The sequence below is a fragment of the Engystomops pustulosus genome, chromosome 10 (assembly GCF_040894005.1).
Source record: "Engystomops pustulosus chromosome 10, aEngPut4.maternal, whole genome shotgun sequence".
Taxonomy (NCBI): Eukaryota; Metazoa; Chordata; class Amphibia; order Anura; family Leptodactylidae; genus Engystomops; species Engystomops pustulosus.
Genome location: NC_092420.1, coordinates 54,155,495 through 54,179,426, shown reverse-complemented (window position 1 = coordinate 54,179,426; position 23,932 = coordinate 54,155,495). Strand labels below are relative to the sequence as shown.

Here is a 23,932-nt window from a genome sequence, read left to right as displayed (position 1 = left end):
TAAAAGCAAGAACAACAAGAATTAGTTTTTAGTACAAGTTTTCTGTGTTGTACAAGCTTTGAGGCCCTTTTATGGTAAAACGATTTTGTCTGACTGTGCTTCCCTCAGATCAGTAGATGCCATCTGATTAGAGGATGAAGAGGCAGCGGAGGTGTGACCACTGCAGGAAGGAGACTACTGACAGATTGGTTATTTTATTTGATACCAAATGTCCAAAGTTATACTCAGTTGTTTCTATTAGGACCTCAGTAAAGCAAAGGGAACGTCCAACTAGCTATCTGCTACAATTTACTTCCCTGTCCCTCTCAATAAAATATTCATGGACATTGGAACTTCATGGGGAGTTAATTTATCTACGTATATTTTTATTTTACAATGCCTGTCCTGGTCTCAGATTCCCTTTAATAAGTATCCCGTCTAGGGTTAAGAAATATTTTTGAATGGTTGAAATATGTTTCAGCTCTGTGATGCTGCTTTTGTAACACATTAAATTCACAAGATGATACTAACAGCTGCTGCCTCGGGGAACCTGCGGCTGTCACATGATACAACACTGGCCCAGGGGTTGGCTTGTGCCGATCGCTTGATCGCGTGCATAGACCTCCGTCTAGTGCTGCTGAATGGAGACATAAGAATAAAATGAAAATAGATAAATAGCATATTGAGCTTTAGGTCTCTTGACAAAAATCAGACATATCAAAAATCCTCAACGGAGACAGTAGATTCAGAAACGCAGATGGTTAGATTTATATGAGGCGAGAATGTGTTTTATCTCTGTGTATCAGAGAAGATGAAGGAAGAGGAGCTGAATAACAAGAGTTGCTTGGAAAGAGCTGAAAGCCACAAGTGCTGGCACTGAGCTGCGGTTTGATCGCTGATACCGTGGAGAGACTTTAATTGCATTGTTGTTCCTGTTGACAGCTTGTGATAAAACAATTTGGAGGCAGGAGGCCGGCTCTGGCCAGGCTTGATGGAAGCTAGGCAACGCATTGCAGGAAATATGTTCATAAATGTAGCTGAACTGTATAACATGGTGGGGATCGTTCATCAGTAGGGATAGGGCCATACTGGTATGTATTATCCCAAAACATTGGGATAATAAAAATATGTAACCTAAGAACAAAACCATAACCATGAACTACAGCAAATAATGTTTTATTAAATAACATACTGTAGCTACATCTAACAATGTGTGTTCCTATTGTAAGGTCTTAGAAATTATGTCATTGCAAATGGTCTTGACAATAGGTACTTTTTCCAAACCTGTTTCAATCTCCTAAGAAAAAATCCACAGATTATGCCACATATCTCTGATAGATATAAGTCCGACCTCCAGGACCCACACCTATCTCTCAAATGAACTTTATGCACTGCATCTTGTATGTTATGGTCAGGTTTTTATGGTTTGTATGCTGACTCTTGCCCTCTTCCAAAAGTACATATACAGGCAGTTCCCGGATTACGTACAAGATAGGGTCTGGAGGTTTGTTCTTAAGTTGAATTTGTATGTAAGTCGAAACTGTATATTTTATAATTATAGATCCAGACAAAAAACGTTTGGCCCCAGTGACAATTGGAGTTTAAACATTTTTTGCTGTAATGGGACCGAGGATTATCAATAAAGCTTCATTACAGACACCTTACAGCTGATTATTGCAATCTGACACTATAGTAAAGCATTCAGAAAGCTTCACCAGAGGTCAGAGGGGTCTGTCTGTAACTATGGGTTGTCTGTAAGTCGAGTGTCCTTAAGTAGGGGACCGCCTGTATAGAGCATTTCTAAGCAATAGAAACGGACGTGTGAGAAATGGGAGAAGGTGCTCGGTGGATGGCCATGAGTATGTCTCTTAACTGAAGCCATTATACACTATGAGAAGAAGGCTAACTTTGTAATGTGCTGGTCTTTGTTTGTAATGAAATTTATGTGGAAATAACTTTGATACAAAGTACCTACTATTAAAGAAAATCTATAATTTGTTTTCATGCATTGTGAACCAAACATACCTTTAGAATGCTGTAGTTGCACTGATGAAGAAACATATCTTGTTTAATCCCTGTTCTGAGTGGTTTTGCTCAAAAAACAATTATAAAATTCAGGACCTGAGGAAAGTTTGGTGCATATTTGCAGCTGTCTTTCTCTGAGCTTCCTGAACTGTCCAGACAGGACTAATCAACCTGAGCTGGATGGCTCATACACAGCAGCTGCAGGATAGTGCAGTGGTTGATTACTTCTGCCTTTCAGGAACAACACATTGAATACAGTGTTCTCTGAAGTATTGCATAATTAGGGTAAGAAGAGAAGCCACAGCCACAGGAGAGACAGTCTCATCATAATTTTATAATTGTTTTTTCAGCAAAACCACTCAGTTCAGGGATTAAACAAGATATGTTTCTGCATCAGTGCAGCTACAGCATTCTCAAGGTATGTTTGGTTCACGATGCATAGAAACAAATAGTAGATTTCCTTTAACCCTGATTTTGCTTTCTACTCTCAGTACAGAGGGGTGGTGAGACTGCTCTATCTTAGCTACAATCAACATGAATTGACTTTATAAGGAGTTGAGCACTGATCATTTTTGGTTGCTCCCCTATTTTGACTTGTTCTCTCTCATATTGATACTACCTACTATACCAATATATTTCTACTTGTAAAAAATAATACCAGTAATCTTTGAGCAGTGCCACAATGCAGAAACAGTAGTTCATAGAAACATATTGATTTTCTCTGCAAACTTCCCATTTCTGAACCTATAAGGAGAGTCTATTGGATATACTCGCAAAAAACTAGTTTGATAAAATTAATATGACACTAAAGGACATTTACCACCACATTTATGGGTGGTAGACCATCCCCATAAGTATGCTCATTACCTTAGGGGTGATGGGGTACTCCTTCTGTCATGCTTCGGGCTGTCTTCTATAACAAAATAGGGACTTTTAAACTTTATACAAATAAGACGGAGGCGCTCACATCTTGGCTAGCCAAGCACCTCCTGCCTTCTTCACAATCTTATTTATTTATGCTTCTTCTGTTTTCTTCCCCCCCATGTAGGATAGCCGCAAGCACAGCAGGCAGTGGGTAAACTCACACATTCCCGTGAGCTACCTCTCGAGGTCCCCCTTCTCTGGCGCGAAGTCACAACAAATTCCTGTGTGTGTCTCTTGAGCAACCGCACTTGTCTCCGTCTGGCTGTGCAAGGGAGGTTCCTCAAGCGCATGCGCAAGGTTAACAGACAGCCAGGTGACAACACTTGCGGCCTACATATGAGGAGAGAAACAGAAGGGGTGTGAATAAATTAGATTCCGATGGCACCAGGAGGCGCTCAGCTAGCCGAGATGTGAGTGCCTCCGTCTCATTTGCATAAAGTTTAAAAATTCTATATTTCCTTACAGAAGACGGCCCGGAGCATGCCATAAGGAGTCCCCCATCACCCTTAAGGTAACGAGCATACGTTTGGGGATAGTCTACCACCCCTAAATGTGGTGGTAGATGTCCTTTAAAGGAGAGCTGTAATTGGTTGCCATCTGCAACTAAGAACATTATTACTGTTAGACAGCTTGATAAATCTGCCCCAATATATTTAAACATCAAACTGAAAGTAAAGGGGTTAATCCTCACTGCCAGAGCTGTTTAACCAAACACAGAGAGATTAGATGTGAGCTCCTGCAGCCTCCATAGACACACACTGTGCAGGTTGGAATGTGTATCTCTATGGGAGGGAGTAGCTTGATTTTATTTTTAAACTAAGAATAATTTGTTAATGAAGCACATTAAAAAATGTCAACCACAAATAAACCCATATACAATATTAAAAATAATCTCAAATGACGGCTACAATTTAAATACTGTCTCGATCCACCTAACAAATGCGATCTAAGCTGAAACGTGTGTCAGGGTGCCATCATCCCGGAGGATTCCCTTAATTATATTATTTTAATATTATATAGGCAGTGTATCTAATGTATCTATTAACAGTACTTAGAACTTTTCTTTGTATACCACTTGTGGAGTTTTGTGGAATCTGCCTTTTGTGAACATTGTTACTTTCACTTCGCCTTGTGGTAGCCTTGCTTTCTTCTTTTTAATTACATGAATTGTATTTTATAATAAATTAGCAAAAATAACTACATTTCTGGGTTTTTTTTCTGTTAAGATGGTGTGCAGAGTGTAGCAAATAAAGAACTTTTTTTGATCTTACTAATTGGCTGCAATGAAATAAAGAGGGAAAAAAGTGGGTCTGAATACTTTCCGTACCCACTGTATACGGAGTCTATAGAACACGTCTACAGGAATACTTTTAAGAAATTTCTTTTATTTCTTGCTGTAAAAAAACATCATCCACGAGAAACAAATACATTATCAGCCTGGACGTAGTGTAAACAGACTGTTTCATCCTAAACTGACTTATTCATGGTCAACCATGAACAAGAAATAAAAGAAGACTTTTTTTAAAGTATTCCTGTGGACGTGCTGGAGTTATTCCTTGTTTGTGGACCACTGTATATGGACACCACACAGTACTAGTACTATTATCATGTATATATGAGCACTGCACAGTACTTTTACCCTTATAATATATGGCCACTGTACAGTACTACTACTCTTATCATGTATATTTGGGCACTGCACAATACTAATACTCTTATCATATCTATATAATTATAGTACTGCACACTGGTACTTTTATCCTGTATATAGTATACTGTTTCCTTTCCACTGGTTCTACTAATTTGTTAAAACAGCCGTACATGGAATGTTTATGGTTGTATGTTCACTGGTTGAATCTTCTGATATTTATCAGCATTGTTTGAGGAAGTGGTTTATAGGAGTTTTGCAAGTAAAAAACATGTTCAGGCCAAAGAGAAGCCAATTTCTTGTAAGAAGTGTTGTCTAAAGTAAAAGGTCCTGTTCCCAGGCTCTTTTCTCTACACAGGAGGGCATAGTAAAAAGGCGGAAGAGGGCTTCAGATTTTTTAAAATGTAGTTTCTTATATTCTGGGAAGTTCTACAATTCTCTAATATACTTTCTGTGAGATTCTTACATACCCTAAGACATACCCTTTCACAAGGCCACTGCGGAGACATATTTTTAATGACGCAAATTTTTTGCCAGATACACTTCCCCATAGACGTCTATGGCGTCTGGCCACAGTGCAATGTGTGCCATCGTATCGCACAGTGCACAGGAAAAAGGCGTGCTTTATCTTTTTTAGAAGCGTCAGAACACTTATCTGTTCTAGAACATCTGAGAAATCCAAGCAGGGGTCCTGACCAATTTCATTCTTTCCTATTGATCCGCTGTAAACCTTGCGCATACAATTCATTTGCATTAGTTGTGCATGTGACTTCATGCTGTCACTTCTGCTCTTTAAGATGTGGGCACATCCTGTTTGACTTAAGAATAGACGACAATCACCATTCTATAAAAAGTAACTCATAGTATTAATCATCGGTGTTAGTTTTCTGTAGGCAGGACATTCTTATTTAATAATTACAGAAAAACCTTTTTGAGCTCAAAAATGTTTCACTGTAATTATTAAATAAGATCATGCTCAAAGGAAAACATAAAGAATGCAGGACAAAGTGATCAATGGAGTCTGCAAAAATGTAGTCGCTAAAGCAGCCGTCATGGTGACCTATCCATTTTAGAGTTCAAGGTGGCAACATCATTCATAGCATGGCTCTCTTCTCATTCCTAGGTACCAGCTAGGTCCTTCTTATTGCCAGAATGATATCCCTTTAAATTTAGATCCAGACGCACCTGCCCTTTAATTTCAGGTGCTCTATATGGTTCCATTCTTATTTGTGGACCTCAGCAGGGTTTCTCTTACATTCACATTAGCATCAAAGTGACTATATTTTTCCTTGGCATTTTTTTGGCTAAAATCTGACAACCTTTCACTACTCAATGCCGTCTCTTTACATCCCTGCCACTACTGATCAATCAATGTCATTATCTGCAAACTTTTATGTGCAAATGTCTCTATTGTCATATGCATGGTCCTGGGATGGAGCTAATGATATTGATTACTTGGGGATGGTGAGGATTTAGGAGTGCATTAAAGACTTCCCACAGTTTCAGCAAGCAGGCTGTGGAGGTATTAAAAAAAAAAAACTGTACTTACCTTCGTCACTCCCATCGTGCTGCAGTCTGTCAAAGCCGCAGCACACTAAACTCTAAAGCCAGAATGTGGATTTCAGAGCTTGATATCTTCCTCTATAAGTCCAAAGTTCTGTCATTTGAAAGGGTTTTTCACTGAAAGTTAGAAAATGGTCTTTGATCTTCTATAATGCAGGTAACATGGATCCTGTTCTCACTAATGGGTGGCAGGCCAAGCATGTACCCTGCTACTCCACTCTATTCTATGGGAGCTCTAGTGATAGCCGTTGGATTGGAATGCTTTATATCCAGGCTTTGAGACAGTCCACACTTTAAAGGTTTCCTTTTCTTTGGATGTTCTGTACTTAGCTTGTAATGGATGCACTTTTCTCAATAACATATCAGACATACACTGTTTCACTTAATCTCTCAGCACTCTAAGGGAACAATGTACGTAGAGTGGATGCCCGACGCTCAACAGTTTATAAATACATAATGGAATATTTACAAAATATGGTAACTATATATATATATATATCTGTCAAAACACAAAATCACAATCTGTGGCTTTCCAACTGTAAATACAACTTCCATCAAGAGGATTTGCCCATTGTAGTTGTTGTTGAGTTACAGGTTGGGAAACACCACTGCACAGTCTGTCTACGACGATGGCTACAATGGGATTCTTTGTAGACATGTCAATTGTGTTTCTGGGCAGATGTGATCAGTGTTAGTTTGGAAAAGTAGATTTAGCTTCAAAGGTTTTTTTTAAAAAAAAATCTAATTTTTTTTTAGTTAAAAAAATACAGCATACACTTTTTAATAGATATCTGCATTGTATGTCACCGTTTTGGGGAATGATATATTTTCTGTAGGACTGTAAGACTTGTAATATCTCATAAGAACTGCAATCAAAAAAGCTAAAAGAAAAGCGGACAAAAAGCCCTATGTGTGTGGGAAGCATAAATCAGGTTATTCTTATACTATATAAGAACACTTTTTATTCACAGCTGTATTAGGGCTAGGTGTGGCACCTCTGTGACATACTTCTGCACAAGCAGCAGTTTAGGGCTCATGCATGTATCTATACTTGGGGGAAGGGGTTGGGGCAGGTGTTCTCCTCAAGTCTGTGGCAGGAAATAAAATGTCATAAGTATTTCACAAGTATTTTACAAGTGTTTGTAGCTGCATTGTCTCTATAAGAGCACATCACCACCATAAAACTAATCCTACCAGATGTTTATTATAGTGTTGCCCGATAATATTGTATTGGTTATATTATATTAAGAAGGAACCTTGTATAAGTCTTGTTTGCACAAATAGTGGTAAGATCTGAAGTGATCCTATGTATGTGTTGCAACTTCTTAATGGATTGAGATCAGAGTCACACCAATCAGATGTATATCTTCTATTTAATATCTTCCATACATATTTTCGGGGCTGGGAAAATTACTGCAAGCTCAGTCCTATTCACCTCCACAGGCCTAAGTGTACCTATCCCTGCTGCTTTTGGTCAAAAGAGGTATTGGGGGTTGGACACCAACAATCCGTTAATGATGATGACCTATGAAGGCTTCAGCACACAGTACTACTTACATTATAGACATGTTTGGTCAATGGTTGATCTATTTTCCACATGGAACCTCTAAATTTGTCTGTAGACATTGTGGACAACACAAGGATGAAATCTGTGTTCTGTTTGTGCCTTTTGCTGATCCATATAGTATAACATTCATTTGTTGCCAAAAACTGACCAAAAATGGGCTTTGGTCTAAGGCGCAGGCACAGGCGTCTGTGACATAGGTGGCAGGTAGAAGCATGAGCATGGCACAGGGGGTGTATTCAGTGCTCTGGGCGGTGGGTATTTGCCAGTGTTGCAGGGCAGAAGCACCAGGAGATCATTTGCATATTTATAAAAGTGGATTTTTAACAAAAAGTGGAACAAAGAAAAAAAGATTTCCTGGACGGAGTGAGCACTGAGAAATCTGTGTCTGGAGCTGCTTGAGTAGGTTGAGTAGATTTCCTCTATTAGACAGGCGTGCTGTTCATGAACATAACACATGAACACAAATCTATTATATATGGCACCATGAAAACTTGGGCTTGTCACAACACTCATCTGCTGTGACCTAAGGACAGCGGATTCTGGAAAAACTTGCTTCATGTGTTTGGGATTTACCAGTCCAATTCTGAACTGAACAAGTCATTTCAGCCCAGCAGTTCTACATGTGGCCAGTAAATCCTGACAGAAAAAGCTGACAGAATTTTTTTTCCTTCGCGCCTTATTTTTACACTTACAACTTGTTCTTTTTTTGGCAGCAAAATTGTGGCGCTACTCGTGAATCCAACAGTTTTCAGGCACTTCTATGTTTAGGACTTTGTGGCACAATTTTTGGTGCACAATAAGGCCCCTTCCACACTTGCGTTGCAGATCACGTCAGAGTTTGATCAGGGTGCGATCAGGGTTTGTTCAGTGAAAAACTGACATTTTGCATCAGAGTGCAATCAGTTTTCAGTCAGAGTTTGTTCAGTGTCTCAGTTTTTCATGCGTATTTTCAATGCAATTTCAATGCATTTTTCACGCGCAGCTAATGCGCATGAATGGACTCAGGACTGAGCTCTATCTTTTCTATGGCAATTGCTGCGTGAAAAACACAATTGATGCATCTCCATAGACTTGTGCGTGAGTCTGAAAAAAGACCCATTGATTACAATGGGGCAGATTTACTTACCCAGCCCATTCGCGATCCAGCGGCACGGTCTCTGCGGTGGATTTGGGTCTTCCGGCGATTCACTAAGGCACTTCCTCCGACGTGCACCAGATGTCACTGCTGCGCTGAAGAGCATCTGAACGCACTGGAGTACACTGAGCCGGGCTGAGTGAAGGTAAGCGCGTGCCGAGCGACACTTTTTTTTAAAAATGCGGCGGTTTTTCCGAATCCGTTGGGTTTTCGTTCGCCCACGCCCCCCCATTTCCGTCACGTGCATGCCGACGCCGATGCGCCACAATCCGATCGCGTGCGCCAAAAACCCGGGGCAATACAGGGAAAAATCGTCGCAAATCGGAAATATTCGGGTAACACGTCAGGAAAGCGCGAATCGGGCCTTAGTAATTGACCCCCAATGAGTCAGAGTGCAATGCAAGTTCTGCAAAAGCACGCGCAGAAAACGTGTGTGAAAAATGCAAGTGTGAAAGGGGCCTTAGAGTTCTATTTCACCTTCATTGAATGGGGGGGGGGGGGGGACAGTTCCAAACCTTTTTGTTTGTGTGCCAAATCATTTATCCCTTGCACCACACACTTACATCCCACTGAAAATTATAGTATGTTCCATGCTTCCTTCACCACCTCCTCCCAAATTAATAAATACCTGTCAAAGAGCTAGCACGTCGAACCAACTAACCTGTGTACAAACGACACAAAGTAGTAGAATGTTTTTTATTCTTAGGATAGGGATAGGATTTCAGATTTGTAGAGTTTTGAACCACCAAACGTGGTTGCTTTCAGATTTTCCAAATTCAACTAACACTGAGTGATCTGAATATTCTTGTTAACAAATTTCAGGAAAAATGAATCTGAATGTTTTTACAAAAATATTCAGATGACTCAGTATTAGGTGTCATCATCAATGAAAAATTAAATTGGTGTCAGCAAGTGGAAAAACAATACAACTTTTTAACCAGATTTCCATATTTTATCACGAGTAAGGTGATGCTTTACTCCTTTTACCACACCGTGAGGACACTGGAGTTTGCCTGAGCAGCATGGGGCAACTGCATCTCATTTAGGGATAGTAAGAGATTGAATAAAATATTTAAAAAATCAGCTTCAATTTTGGGTCTTGCTTTAGAGGATTGGGATTGTACACTACAGCGAAAAATATTAGAGAAAGTATATAGGATTATTGATAATGTAGACCAGCCTCTATATGACTTAATTCGGTCTCAGCATAGTGGTTTCAGCTCACGGTTCTTACTCATGAGATGTCATACTGAGAGACATAGAAGATCATTTATTCCCTCAGCTCTTGCTATTGTTAACACAGATTTATGAATGCAGGAGTGTTATAATTTTTAAATAGGATGTATGTATCTTATTAATGTTTTTTTTATTTTTTTAATGTTGTGATGTTGTTGTCTTTTAACCCCTTCAGGACCTATTTTGGCCTCAAGGACACAGCCCTATTTTTCAAATCTGCCCGGTGTCACTATAACTGGTTATAGCTTTGGAATCTTTTAACATATACAGGGGATTTGGAGATTGTTTTCTTGTGACACATTCTACTTCAAATTACTTAAAAAATGTGGATGATATCTTTTGTGTCTAGTTATGAAAACAATGGAAATTTGGCAAAAATTTGGAAAAATTCTTCATTTTCAAAGTTCTAAATTCTCTTATTTTGAAGCATATAGAGGCTGGTCTACATTATCAATAATCCTATATACTTTCTCTAATATTTTTCGCTGTAGTGTACAATCCCAATCCTCTAAAGCAAGACCCAAAATTGAAGCTGATTTTTTAAATATTTTATTCAATCTCTTACTATCCCTAAATGAGATGCAGTTGCCCCATGCTGCTCAGGCAAACTCCAGTTATAGCACCCAAATAAATTCATAACTTACATTTCCCAAATCTCTCATGTACATTGGCATGATTTCTTTAAGATTTCACATATTTTTCTAGAATGTTATGAGGCTTAGAATTTGGGTGCCACATTTTTGGGGAAAATCACCAAAACCTGTATTAAGAGGGACCTGTTCAAATTACCCCATTATGGAAGCTACAACCCACTTTTAAAAAGTTTGTTAACCCTTTTGGTGTTTTATAGAGGTTTAAATAAAATGGAGGTTTACAAATTTTGGGCAGAAAATTAAACATTTGCAATAGATTATGAAAAAAGGCTCCACAAAGTTTGATACTCGATTTCCCCCGTGTGCTGTACGGGCACATGGCCGGGCATAGCAGGGAAGGAGCGCCTTTCAGAGCAGATTTGCATTGTCAAATTGTACAGGCTATAATTTTTTTCTTTTTTTTTAATGTGGATCTATAGGGGCTTATTTTTTGCCACATGAGATGTACTTTTCTGGTACATAATTTTGGGCCAGCTATAGTTAATTGATAAGAAAGTATATAGGATTATTGATAATGTAGACTAACCTCTACATGACTTAATTCGGTCTCAGCATAGTGGTTCTTACTCTTGAGATGTCATACTGAGAGACTCTTGTTGGTGGAGGAAAAGATAAAATCATGAATTTTTGGTAAGGTAATTTTTGGGCAGTTCACCATACCATAAAAATAATATGTTATTTTATTCTGTGGGTTGGCACAATTACAGAGATATGTTTTTCATAAAACAATTAAAATAGGACAAGCAAACGTGCTAAAACCCTTGGGTCCAATGTGTCTCCTGGAGATAATAATGACTTGGTCAGTGCAGGACATTGAGGAGTAATGGTCTGACCTACAGCAACTCTGCTCATGCTTCCTTGTGGTGTTTCCGGAATCAGAGTATAATCTGGGTCACCTCTAATTTTGATTGAAAGTAGAACAGCCATAATGAATTGTTCCATTATTAGACAATATGATAAACAATGATATAGAAAAGGCAAATGACAAAAGAAATCCTGTTTTGTTTGGATTTCCTGAGACACAAACTATGAAAAATGCATAGCGTTCTTAACTCTAGTGCCAGCATAACATATCCTATGAAAATTCTATGTGATCATAATAAACTGTTTGATGCTGAAACTGTATATCAGGTCAAAGAAAGCGGCCCTGTCAAGTCTCATGTTTTTCATATGATTGTCAGGCTTTAGCGCTCAAATACATGACAGTCATAGAAAATGCCCAAAGCAGTAAGCAATGGAAGCTGCTATACAGAGTATCCTCCAACAAGCTGGTAGGTAATAGGATCTATGGTAGTGGACTCATAGGATAAGAGGCTAAATAAAAGCAGAAGCAGACATAAAAAAAACTAATTAGATGGTCAAGGTGAAAGCCTTATGTTAAAAAAAGAAACAAACATACGTAAGGATATTTTCACATGAGACTTGGTAAAGCATCATCTACAAGGGTGGCATTGTAATAACCTAGCAAATATGCTATGTGCGCAGGTAGCCTTAAAAGTGTTTGCCCATGAAAGAAAGTTATCCATTTTTTAATCTCCTAGTGATGTTTACACAATAAAGATAAGTTTTAACCCCTTGACTAGAGATGACTATGACTATGATATGCTGTGTGCTGACAATGTGCTTAGATTATCAGGGTACAGGGTTTAGCTACACTTTTAATTAGCCTCTGAACATTCTACTAGTATCTGAAACATAGAAAAGGAGAGATGAGACAGATCAGAGATGAGGGATTATGAGATCCATAAGATGGATATAAAACACAATCACACTCTTAGCTCTGCTAACTCACCTAATCAATTAAACACATAGTCAGCTCTGCTCTCTCACCTATAACACACACAATAAGGTCTGCTGTATGCCTCCCTCTCTCCCTCCCTCTTTTCTTGTCAAACTCTTTAGGATGCTGCTTACCAGCAGGAAGTGCCTGTGTCTGAGCTGGTGTTGTAATGCGGAGGTGGTGGTGGTGGTGGGGGGGGGGGGGGTGAAGGGTGGCAGGAAGCATACAAGAGACGCTATCCATGAGAAGAATCTATGGTTGCATCCAGGGGCAACCATGATTGTAAACTTCAGGACTGATAGAGACAGCTTGAAATTATATCTGTGAAATGCAATATTTTTGCTAATAACAGGGTTTAGAGAATTATCCTTAGTACATTAAAGAATCATGTATTCGTGGGAATACCCCTTTAACAGGACAGCAATACTTTCTTGACATTTTTGAGTAAATAAAAAAATCTTTACCTACAGCTCTCTGTGTAAATTGCCAAGAAGGCGTTACAAGTCTCTGTGTATCTTTCTGTGTGTATGTGCCGGATAATTTCCGAAAAATAGTGCATGTGGCCTACAACATGTCAAGATAGCAGACATATTGGGGGTCATTGAGGCCCGAATCTCGTTTTTACGTCGGGTTACCCAAATTTTACCATTTTGCGCTGATTTTCCCTGAACTGCCCCGGGATTTTGGCGCACACAGTCGGATTGTGGCACCGGCATGCACGCGATGGAAATAGGGGGCGTGGCTGTTAGAAAACCCGACGGATTCGGGAAAACCGCCACATGATACGCGCTTACCTGCACCCGGCCTGGCTTGGTGAACATTATGATGCATTATGAAGCAAACAAATCTTGAGAGTGCTGTAGCTACACTGATGCAGAAACATATATTGGTTAATTCCTGTGCTGAGTGGTTTTGCTGATAAAACAGATATAACACTATGATAATGAAGCTCTGTCTCCTCTATCTCTGCTCTGACTCTTGCTTGTTTTCTGCTTCTCATAGCATGGGAGTTTTTCTCTGATTGCATCATCACCTCCTGCTGTTTTCTTCCTGCCAGACAAAATAATCAATTGCTGCACCATTCACCAGCTGCCGTGTATGAGTTATCAAGCTCAGGTTGATTAGTGCTTGACTAGTCATGCTTAATCATTCTTTCCTTAGCAGCCATTTGTAATTCCAAGCTCCTGTGTGTAATGTGTTACATACTGACCCAGCTTTCCCAAGGTCCTGAATGTTATAATAGTTTTTTCAGCAAAACCACTCAGCTCAGAGAGTAACCAAGATATGATCCTGCATCAGTGTAGCTACAGCATTCTCAAGGTATGTTTGGTTCACAATGCATCAAATCAAATGGTAGGTTTCCTTTAATCCCTTAGTAAAGAGACATTGGAACACAGGTATCATAAGTCTGGCTTTGTTCCTCTTTTTGGGTTTTTTTTTGGCTTTTCTACTGGTCAGATGAATCCTAGGGGTTTTTCCTTATTGATACATGTGACATTTGGTCTTTAGTGAATTTGCAAGGTTTTAAAACAAACGTCAGAAAAAGTTTCCAAAAGTCAGCTTTAAGCTCATTTATGCGCCTGGTCAGGGGCAACTGTAGATTTGCGCCAACATTTGCAACTTTTTTGCCACTTTTTGAAAAGTTACACGGTACACTGCCGAAAACTAGACAATGGCAACTTTAAAGGGTGACTGTCTTAGACCAAAAAAAGAGACGCGAATGAGCACAAGCACCATAAAATGTCACAAAAAAAAAGAAAAGGGCAATCAAAAAGTTTGATACATGTGCCCCATTGTTTGAAAACTTTATCTTGCCGCGTGCCAAAAGCAATGTACCCATATGCAGATTATTTTTTGTGGGATGATTTGTAGATTGGAACTATTGTGCGGAATATGAAACTTTTTGATTACATTTTATTCACTCTTTCTGGGGAGAAATCTCAAAAGTGGAGAAATCCAACAACCTAGCCTGAGGTCCAAATCAGAGATCTGTAAGGGTGGTGACTAAAGGATTAAAGACAAGAGAATGGAAAGAAGTAAATTGGTTTATGCCACTGTATTGTACTACTACAATTGTGTTACATTATAGTTATAGTTCCAATGGGGCTTAGCTACTGATATGCAACTTACAAGCTAATTCCTGGTTTCTGACGTGCTCTAGAAGACTTCATTATTACGAAGGCCACATGAACATTTTAAACATTTTGTATCAGCGCCAGGTATCATCAAATTTCTGGTTGTGACGGTCATACTATCAAAAAAAGGAGAGAAGGCCACAGCATCCAATATGATGAAAAAAGGTTAAACCTTTATTCACACCGACATAGAAAAAAGTGCACATTTACTTACCCGGTCCATTCGCGTTCCAGCGGCGGCTTCTCTGACGAGCGTTCGGGTCTTCCGGCGATTCATGAAGGTCCTGCGCCCAATGTCCACCAGGTGGCGCTGCTGCGCCGAAGTCTGCCGCGGTGCCCCGGAGTTCATCGTCTTCATCATGGTGCATGTGAGTATGGCCCGTGCGACCAATTTTTTTTTAAAATGTGGCGGTTTTTCCGAATCCGTTGGGTTACCGTTCGGCCACGCCCCCTGATTTCCGTCGCGTGCATGCCAGCGCCGATGCGCCACAAACCGATCGCGTGCGCCAAAATCCCGGGGCAATTCAGGGAAAATCGCCGCAATTCGGAAATATTCAGGTAACACGTCGGGAAAACGTGAATCGGGCCCTTAGTAAATGACCCCCAATGAATCTTTGTGAATCGAAACATTGCACTTTTCTCTATGCCTGTGTGAATAAAGGTTTAACCTTTTTTCATCATATTGGATGCTGTGGCCTTCTCTCTTTTTTTTGTCTTGGACTATGGATCCTGCACACTAGGACCCTGGGCTGCGTGCATCAAACAAACAGCTTTTAGTAAATAGATTGGTTGCTGTCTTTTTACTTTTTTTGGTCATACTATCAACTGATAACTTATAGATCAGTAATGGCGAACCTTTCAGAGACAGAGTGCCTGAAACACCTGCAAAGTGCCAACATGACAATTTAAGCAGTAACATACTTATCCCTACTGTATCACAAGTTTCAATCATATTGGTGTCCTGAGGTCACCAAAACAATAGAAAGATGTAGAAATTTGAATTTTAGCTTCCCTCTAAGGGCTCCTGAAGAGGAAGAATCAAAGGACCCAGAGCAGGAGCTCTAATGATAATCTATCTCTGCCCACACCTTCTTGCTCCTCCTGTAGTGCTGGCACCCAAGGAGGTGTTGCTTTAAAATAACACTGAGCATGGCATGTCCTGGGCTGTCTTGGACTGCAAGAGGACATCTTGACTCCTGTCTGGCAAATTCTGTGCCTTGGTGTCCACAGAAAGGGCTCTGAGTGCCAGCTCTAGCATCGGTGCCATAGGTTCGCCACCACTGCTATAGATGTTGAATGTCCTGTGTTATCTGTAGATTGAATATGTCTTCAAATAATGACCAAAAGTGAGAGGAGCAGTAGATCCAGACCATGAAAGTCAAAAAAGCTTTCTGGTTGACCAGAAAATAATATTAATAGCCTATATGCATCATAAACCACCAATCGCTGACCTAGTCAGCTGTACAGCCATCTCTCTGTGTAGTGGCTGGAATGTGCAACTGCAGCCACGGCTCCTACTGATGAGAATAGGGACTGCTGTTGTACAGTAGTTACAGATTCCAGCCAAAGGGAGTAGTATGGCAGCAACCCGGATCCTGTACGGTAATTTGTAAAAGTGGTGCTTGCAGCTGAGGGTTCAGGTGCTCGAATCCAGGGTCAGTCATCGATGGAGGAAGCCACAGCACCCAAAGGATTAATTTTAAGCGTGCTTGAAAATGATTAATTAAAAATCGAAACATAGGGGTACATTTACTAAGGGTCTGTTGGACGCATTTCCGCCGGGTTTCGCATTTTTTCCGATTTGCCCTGAATTGCCCCGGGTTTTTGGTGCACGCGATCAGATTGTGGCGCATTGGCGCCGGCTTGCATGCGACACAAATCGGGGGGGGGGGGGGGGCGTGGACATCGGACAACCCGACTAATTCGAACAAACCAAGGAATTTAAAAAACAAACTGTTTCGCAAGATCAGCACTCACATGCAGCAGGAAGAAGAAGGTGAACTCCAGCGGACCTCAGCGGGGGAAGCGTCACATGCAGGAAATTGGACGCAAGATCTTAGTGAATCACGGCAGCTCTGTCTTCTCGTCTGACATTCCGGATCGGCGGCGTCAACGGGGCAGGTAAGTAAATGTGCCCCATAGTGTTTTTAATGCCTGGATGAAAATAAAAACTTTTGGAATTCAATCCTGTAACCTCCTCCATCGATACAGCTTCCAGCCACTACAGTTAGCAGGGAGCCATCTGCTTCTGGATGTGTGCGTTCTGTTTATAATGGACTGACTACAGGATCTAATTGCAGGGACTGAGTGTCGGCCACACATCAGATATTCATGGTCATTCAATCCCATGGACATTCCCTTTAAAAACCATGATGGATTTTGGTTTATGGGCCCCCTAAATGACCAGGATGGCTTGCTTATATTGGAAATAGAGATTTTGTTGAAGAGTTATGAGCTAGATTTTTTCCAAGTCAGATGATTTTGAGTTGTTTTCCAGCGTCTCCAGTGAATTCTTTGGGATTTTGCACTGTGTTTGTTTCTATGTCATTTTTAGGGCACAATGTAAATGAAGTATCATATAAGCCAAGTCACAACTTTTTAATAGGAATCTTTGCTCTGTAAGTTTACTTTCATTAGCACATCTGCAGTCTACAGGGAATTTTAGCACAGTTATGAGGATGTATTTTATATTACAATGTGAGTTTACAGGAATGTGTCATTATGGTGGTTACCGATATCGTTGTAATCTATAATAGCTTCCAGAGATTCAAATAAATGTCGTCTTTCTTTTTATTATAAGTTAATGAGAAGTGTTTTCATCATGTACGATCTAGAACCTTACTGTTATTCCTTCTATTTCACTATGAAGTCTGATAGTAAAAAGAAAGTGCTGATGAGAGGACCCATGAAATGTGTGCGTGTATAATCCTTGATATTTTTGGGATAAGAGTGCCCCCTGCAGGCTGTCAGTTTATAACAGCACTTCATAAGATCAGTTTTTTATTTATTGCTCTCTGAATTAGGGAATAGCGTACTTTGGCGTCCTCTGTGGGTAAATACGACAAATTGATGCTCTTAATTTAGTCCCTGGGAAGTTTCCTAAACATTCAGGGTCAGGAATGACTTCAGGTTTCAGATTAGGGATTTGGCTTTGCTAGCAGCTTGTTGTTATGGTCTTTTGGTAAAGTTCTTTTTTTTTCTTTTCAGGACAAGATACACCATCGGGAGGACAAGGTAATCCAAATATCACATATATAACTTTTGTAGGGTTGTGTTTTAATAATAAGCTTTGTTTATATAGCACCATCATATTCCATAGCACTTTACAAATTCACGGGGTACATTTACAAATAAAATAAGACAATATACAGTAAAAAAATTGTTATATGGAACAATAGGAGTGAGGGTCCTGATCACAAGAGTTTACAGTCTATGTGGATAAGGGGTAACACAAGAGGTATAAGAGCTTGTATAATGGTCCAGACATTCTTTATAAGGAAACAGAAAAAAAATAATTTAAAAAATAAAAAATGCTGCTGCTCGAACCAGTCATCAGCCGCCATCTTATATATAAAGTTCAATATATAAAGGTCAATGAGACCGCAGAGAATCCTGGGGCTTGGTATCTGGTGTTTCCCGGATAACGGACAGGAGGGGAACAGAGGATGGGTTAGTAAAGATAGTTGCAGTTTCATGCAGTAGTTGTGATAGGCGTGCCCAAAGAAAGGGATTTTAAGAGTGTGTTTGAAGTTTTGGAGGTTCAGAATTAGTCCGATAGTCCGAGGTAGACCATTCCAGAAAATTGGTGCTTACACTTATATGTGTAATTCTTTTTCCAATTCTGCAACCTGAGATTGTAGCAAAGTTTAACGTGACTTTGTGGAATGTGATAACGTCATCATGATATATTATATCAGAAGACAAACCAAATGGACACTTTCCATCATGTTGCTGTTTATGTACATTTATACGGCTGTCCAGTGGACACCTGTAAGGATTTAAAGGGATATGGAGTAGATAGAACCTTTTTTTCCATCTAGACTATTTATGAGCTATTTGCAGAATATGTCATAAATAGGTGATTGATGTGGGTCCTACCTTTGGGACCTGCACTTATTTTGGGAGCAACTACAGCCAGGCACAGACACTTTCCATACTGATATGTGCCCCCTCTGGCAGGATCTGCTCTTCTTTTAGCTTCTTATGCCCTGTTTTTTTAAAGGCTTTTAAAACTATGCAAATGAGCCTGAGGGGCTCCAGACTCCATAGCAGTTAAAAACAAGGGCATAAGAAGCTAAAGAACAGAAGATTCTACCAGAGGGGGCACACACCAGAATGTCTGTATGTTTGGTTTACAATCCATGATCTAGTGAAAGATGTCCTTTAAATTTACTAGTCTACGGAAATTGACTGAATAAAACTACTGACAGCTTCTTTGTTAAAATATTTGTGAGTCCAGTCCTATTTTAGTTACTTGCCATCCCATTGATGTGTTGTGGACAGACAACATTAAAGGAAACCTACCACTACCACCCTATAAAATCATTCGAGCAGACCACCTGGTAGGCTATTTAATACTAATGCCAGCACATACTTTAGTTAGGCACGGCAATAGTTAGTTTAGCTAAAAAAAAAATGTTTTACTTACATATGTAAATAGCCCTCCGGTGCTACCCTACGTCATCTTCGGAAGGGAGATGGCTTCCGATCTTTAATTATTCCCGCATCCTTCAGTGTAACCGTCCTCCTTTGGGTGCCGAGAGCCGTGACGTCACCAAGCTCTCGGCACCTATCGCCGGCCGGCTGTGCGAGAGTTAGTATCTGCGCATGCGCGATAGGTGCCGAGAGTTTGGTGATGGCTACAATGAAGGAGGCGGGAATAATTAAAGATCGGAAGCCATCTCCCTTCCGAAGATGACGTATGGTAGCACCGGAGGGCTATTTACATATGTAAGTAAAACGTTTTTTTTAGCTAAACTAACGATCGCCGTGCCTAACTAAAGTATGTGCCGGCATTAGTATTAAATAGCCTACCAGGTCATCTGCTCGCATGATTTTATCATGCGAGCAGTGGTAGGTTTCCTTTAAGGATTCAGTATCAACTAGAGATGGTCGAATCGATTCGAAAGAAGAGGAATTTGATATGAATTTCACAGAAAATTTGATTCGTCACAAATCTGGAGTTTACGCTGATTCATGGGGAAAAAGTTTTTTTTCTCCCACGCTTTTTAGCTAAATGGCCGCGAGCACAACGTGTTACATGGGGCAGAGAACTCTGGGAAGGAGAAAGGAACACCCTCGATGACATCTGCAGACCTGTGAGCCAATCAGTGACCGGCAGGCTTATGTGATGTCACACAGCCCTATAAAAACTGTCAGCCATTTGCAATCTCTGCAGCTGCTTCTACCATACTGTGCTGTAGTGATTTCTGCTCCAATCCAAGGCTGTGCATTTAGGGGGATCTGTATACCCCAATTAGCAGGTTTTTTGTTACTGAAACCACTAGGAAGAAATCTGTTTAATATCCACACAGATGATGTAGTGATTTATGCCTCTCTCCCAGGGTGTGCCTTTAGGGGGATCTGTATATCTGTTTATAGAGTGATTTTCGCTCCATTTACAGGGAGTCTGTTGTGGGGTATCTGTATAACGCAAATTCCCATACTTTTGTGTTGCTAAAGTTGAGAGCAAGAAATATGTGTCAAATCCACGTAGTTTATAGAGGGATTTTCGTTCCAATTACAGGGTGTCCGTTGTGGGGTATCTGTGTAACGCAAATTCCCAAACTTTTTGTGTTGCTAAAGTTGAGAGAAAGAAATACGTTTCAAATCCACGTAGTTGATTAACCACTATGTCAAACAGAAAGGTGGCAGGTGGAGCAGGCAGAGGTCACAGCACGAGTGACTCGCAGCAGGGGTGACTCTGTGAGGCCAGAACTGCTGTTGTCATCTAGCGGCAGTGTGTTGATCAACAACCCAAAGGTTGTTGATTGGTTGACTAGATCACCCAGTTCCTCAAATATAACATCTGACAACCCCAGCCAAGTCCATGGCTTCGTCAGATACAACAATAATTTGGCATGGCCCAGGAGCAGGTCTGCAGCCCTCACCTGTCCTCAACCAGCTTCTGTCCTGTTCATTTCCCTCAGCCAGAGAGCTACTAGGTGGTCTGGGCTCAGTGCCACTATATAGCGAGGACAAAGTGTTTGAGGACAGCCAGCAGCTGCTTGGCAGTAAAGAGGTGGGGCAGACATCCACTGCTTCATACAGTAGACAGGCTGTGCTTACTGACACCGTTGAGGAGAAAAGCAGTGACAGGGAAAAGCAAATTGATGATGATGTAGCCCATCGCAGGTAGCCAGGTGTAGCAAGAGATTCATCATTGTTGGGCGAAGAGAGTATCAGCTTCCGCGTCAGGCAGGGGAGCAGGCAGCAAGTCGCTTCCGTGGCTGTGAGTCAGCAGATTGGCAGCAGTGCGAGGATGGGAACCAAACGGCCACGGGGTACAAACCCCACTTCGGAGGTCCAAGTTAGCAGTGGTAGCATTAGTAGTCACAGTGCAGAGTGTTGGCATTAAAATCACCACCTCGGCGGTGTGGCAGTTTTTGTTAAGGCACCAGTGGAGCCGAGCGTGTGTATATGTAGAATCTGCGGGTAGACAGTGAAGTGTGGCCAGGGAGCTAACACTGGCACCACGGCTCAGCGTCACCATCCAATAGCCTGGGAGAAATGTGGAACAGATGTGGAGGTCCATCCTACCGCCGCAGCAACAGCAGCAGAACCTAGTGGCACACATGCCATTTCAGCCAGTCAAGGCTCCAGCACCTCTGTCAAAGGGAGCTGTTTTTCTTTGACATCATCTCCCGCCCAGATGCTCCTGCTCCTCGCTACCCATGGCGCCAGCAGTCATTGAAAGAGGCGATTACAAAGAGACAACTGTATGCGTCCAGCCATCCTAAGGTACAGAATCTGACCATGCTCTTGTCCAAGTTGTTGGTACTGCAGTCCCTCCCTTTCCAAGTTGTGGACTCTGCACCCTTCAGAGAACTTATGGCTTGTGCCGAAACGTGGTGGAGAGTTCCAAGCCGCAATTATTTTTCCAAAAATGCAGTGCCAGCCCTTCACAAATATGTAGAACAGAAGGAGGGCCAGTTTCTTCCTAGGTGCACGGCAGTGCGGATGTGTGGCGCTGTAACTACGGTCAGGACCAGTACATGTCCTTTACGGCCCAATGGGTGAATGTGCTTCCTGCCCAGCCACACCAAATCATTCCACTGCTTCATGTCCTGGAAATTATGCTGCAAAATCTGTCTGGTCAGGGCACTGGAGAAGTGGAGACTACATCTCATGGCCACATGAGTCCGGTGGGGGCTTAACTGGAGAATGAGGACATAAGAGCACAAGCAGAGTCTGGTGAAATCAGTGGTTTTTCCACTCAGATGACAAGAGAGGAGGAGCAGGAGCACCCGGAGGAGGTAGACGAGGCTGAGGACCCAGAAGCAATATACAGTGGAGATGGAGGCCGAGAGTCGCTCCGAGTCACTTGCGCAGATGGCCCGCAGCATACTGCTTTGCCTAACTAGTGACAGCCGAATAGTCAAGATCCGGCATAGGGATGACTTTTGGCTCTCCACTCTCTTGGACCCTCGCTACCGGGCAAAAATGGGTGACTTTTTTCCAGGCGTACTACAGAGAAATTCTGAAAAGACAGTTGGCCGCTGCCTTTGTGCGCCATTGTCCATCCTCTGTCAGGTCTGACCGAGGGATTCCTGGAAGTAATCACTCATGTACTACTGACACGGCTGCTGTGGGGAGATGGGGGGTAGGAGCAGTAGCAACTCCATCAGCAGAAGCTTAATTCTGGAGTCCTTACTGAGCAACTTCCTTCACCTGCCTAGTGAAGAGGGTTGCTGCCACCAGCAGAAGCAGCAGGACATAGAGCAGACCCTGCACCAACAGGTGGTGGCCTACTTGGACAGCACTTTACCACCCCAGTTAGAAGATCCCCTGAACTACTGGGAAGCCAAACTTGATGCGTGGCCCCAACTCTGTGGGCTCCTGCTGCTGCTGCTGCCACCTGCCACAATCCCCTTGAAAGCTAGGTCCGATGATTGGACCAATACGTAGTGGATTCTTTCCTAACTTATCGATATGTTCTGTTACCGATTTACCAATGCGATAACTGGGGGAGGGCTAGGAGCTGCTTATTTTAGTATAAGCAGCTAAAGTATTTTAATGACCTGACAGGGTCTCTTTAAACTTCTTCAAAGCTTTTGAATGCTTACAATGCAGTGTTCAGTACAACACAGACTTTTTAATGTTGCATTTTCATAAGATTATAAAAGCATAATTATCATAACTATAGGGGATTTATATTCCCTACATACAAGTACAATATAAAAATATTTATACAATTATCATAGTAGAAAGGAGCCTTGTCTTCATAAATATACAACTTAAGGCCATGTTCTCATGATACTAAAAGTATAAACACAAATGCAAAATACCAACCAAAAACATCCATGTGGAAGTGGCCAGAACATATTTTCACACTACTGTTGTTTGTCCAGCCATCATAGGATCAGAAAAATAGAAAAAAAAACAACATAAACTAGTTCTCTTAAGATAGGAATGAATGATTTTTTTTGCTTTGTGTTTCCATTTTCAAGTCAAAAGTACTTTATTGTTGTAAGCTAGTAGGAAAAGTATACAGTAGTGTGAACACAGCCTTGAAATGTTTTCCACTTTTAGCAAATAAACCTCACAGTTTTTAGATCTTTGCTTGCTGTCATTGAACAGAAAGCCCCGTTGCTTACTTTCTGTGAATAAACACCAGTCTCTGGTCATGTGATGCCACACAGGTGCACAGCTCGTTTATCCCTGGTCATGAGAAGTCACACAGGTGCATAGCTCATTGTAAACCCTGGTCATTTGATGCCACACCGGTGCACAGCTCGTTATATCCCTTGTCATGGGATTTCATACAGGTGCATAGCTCATTATAACCCTGGTTATGTGATTTTACACAGGTGCACAGTTCGTTATATCACAGGGAGTAATAAGAGTTGTGTGTTATAATGAGGCATGCACCTGTGTGACATCACATGACCAGGGATATAACAAGCTGTGGACCTGTGGGACATTTTTTGACCAGGGATATAAAAAGCTGTGCACCTGTGTGACATCACATGACCAGGGATATAACCAGCTGCGCACCTGTGTGACATTGTATGACCAGGGATATAAAAAGCTGTGCACCTGTGTGACATCATATGACCAGGAATATA

The 23,932-nt window shown here is 41.2% G+C and overlaps 1 protein-coding gene across 11 annotated transcripts in view; it reads left to right on the top strand.

Annotated features, from left to right (window-relative positions):
• The window catches only part of PTPRC (protein tyrosine phosphatase receptor type C), a 96,379-nt gene that overhangs the window by 24,270 nt on the left and 48,177 nt on the right, over positions 1–23,932 (top strand). For all 11 annotated transcript variants that reach the window (XM_072128957.1, XM_072128956.1, XM_072128955.1 and 8 more), the window contains exon 3: positions 17,853–17,879. In XM_072128957.1, the coding sequence (XP_071985058.1) occupies positions 17,853–17,879 (27 nt within the window). The remainder of the gene's footprint in view (positions 1–17,852; positions 17,880–23,932) is intronic.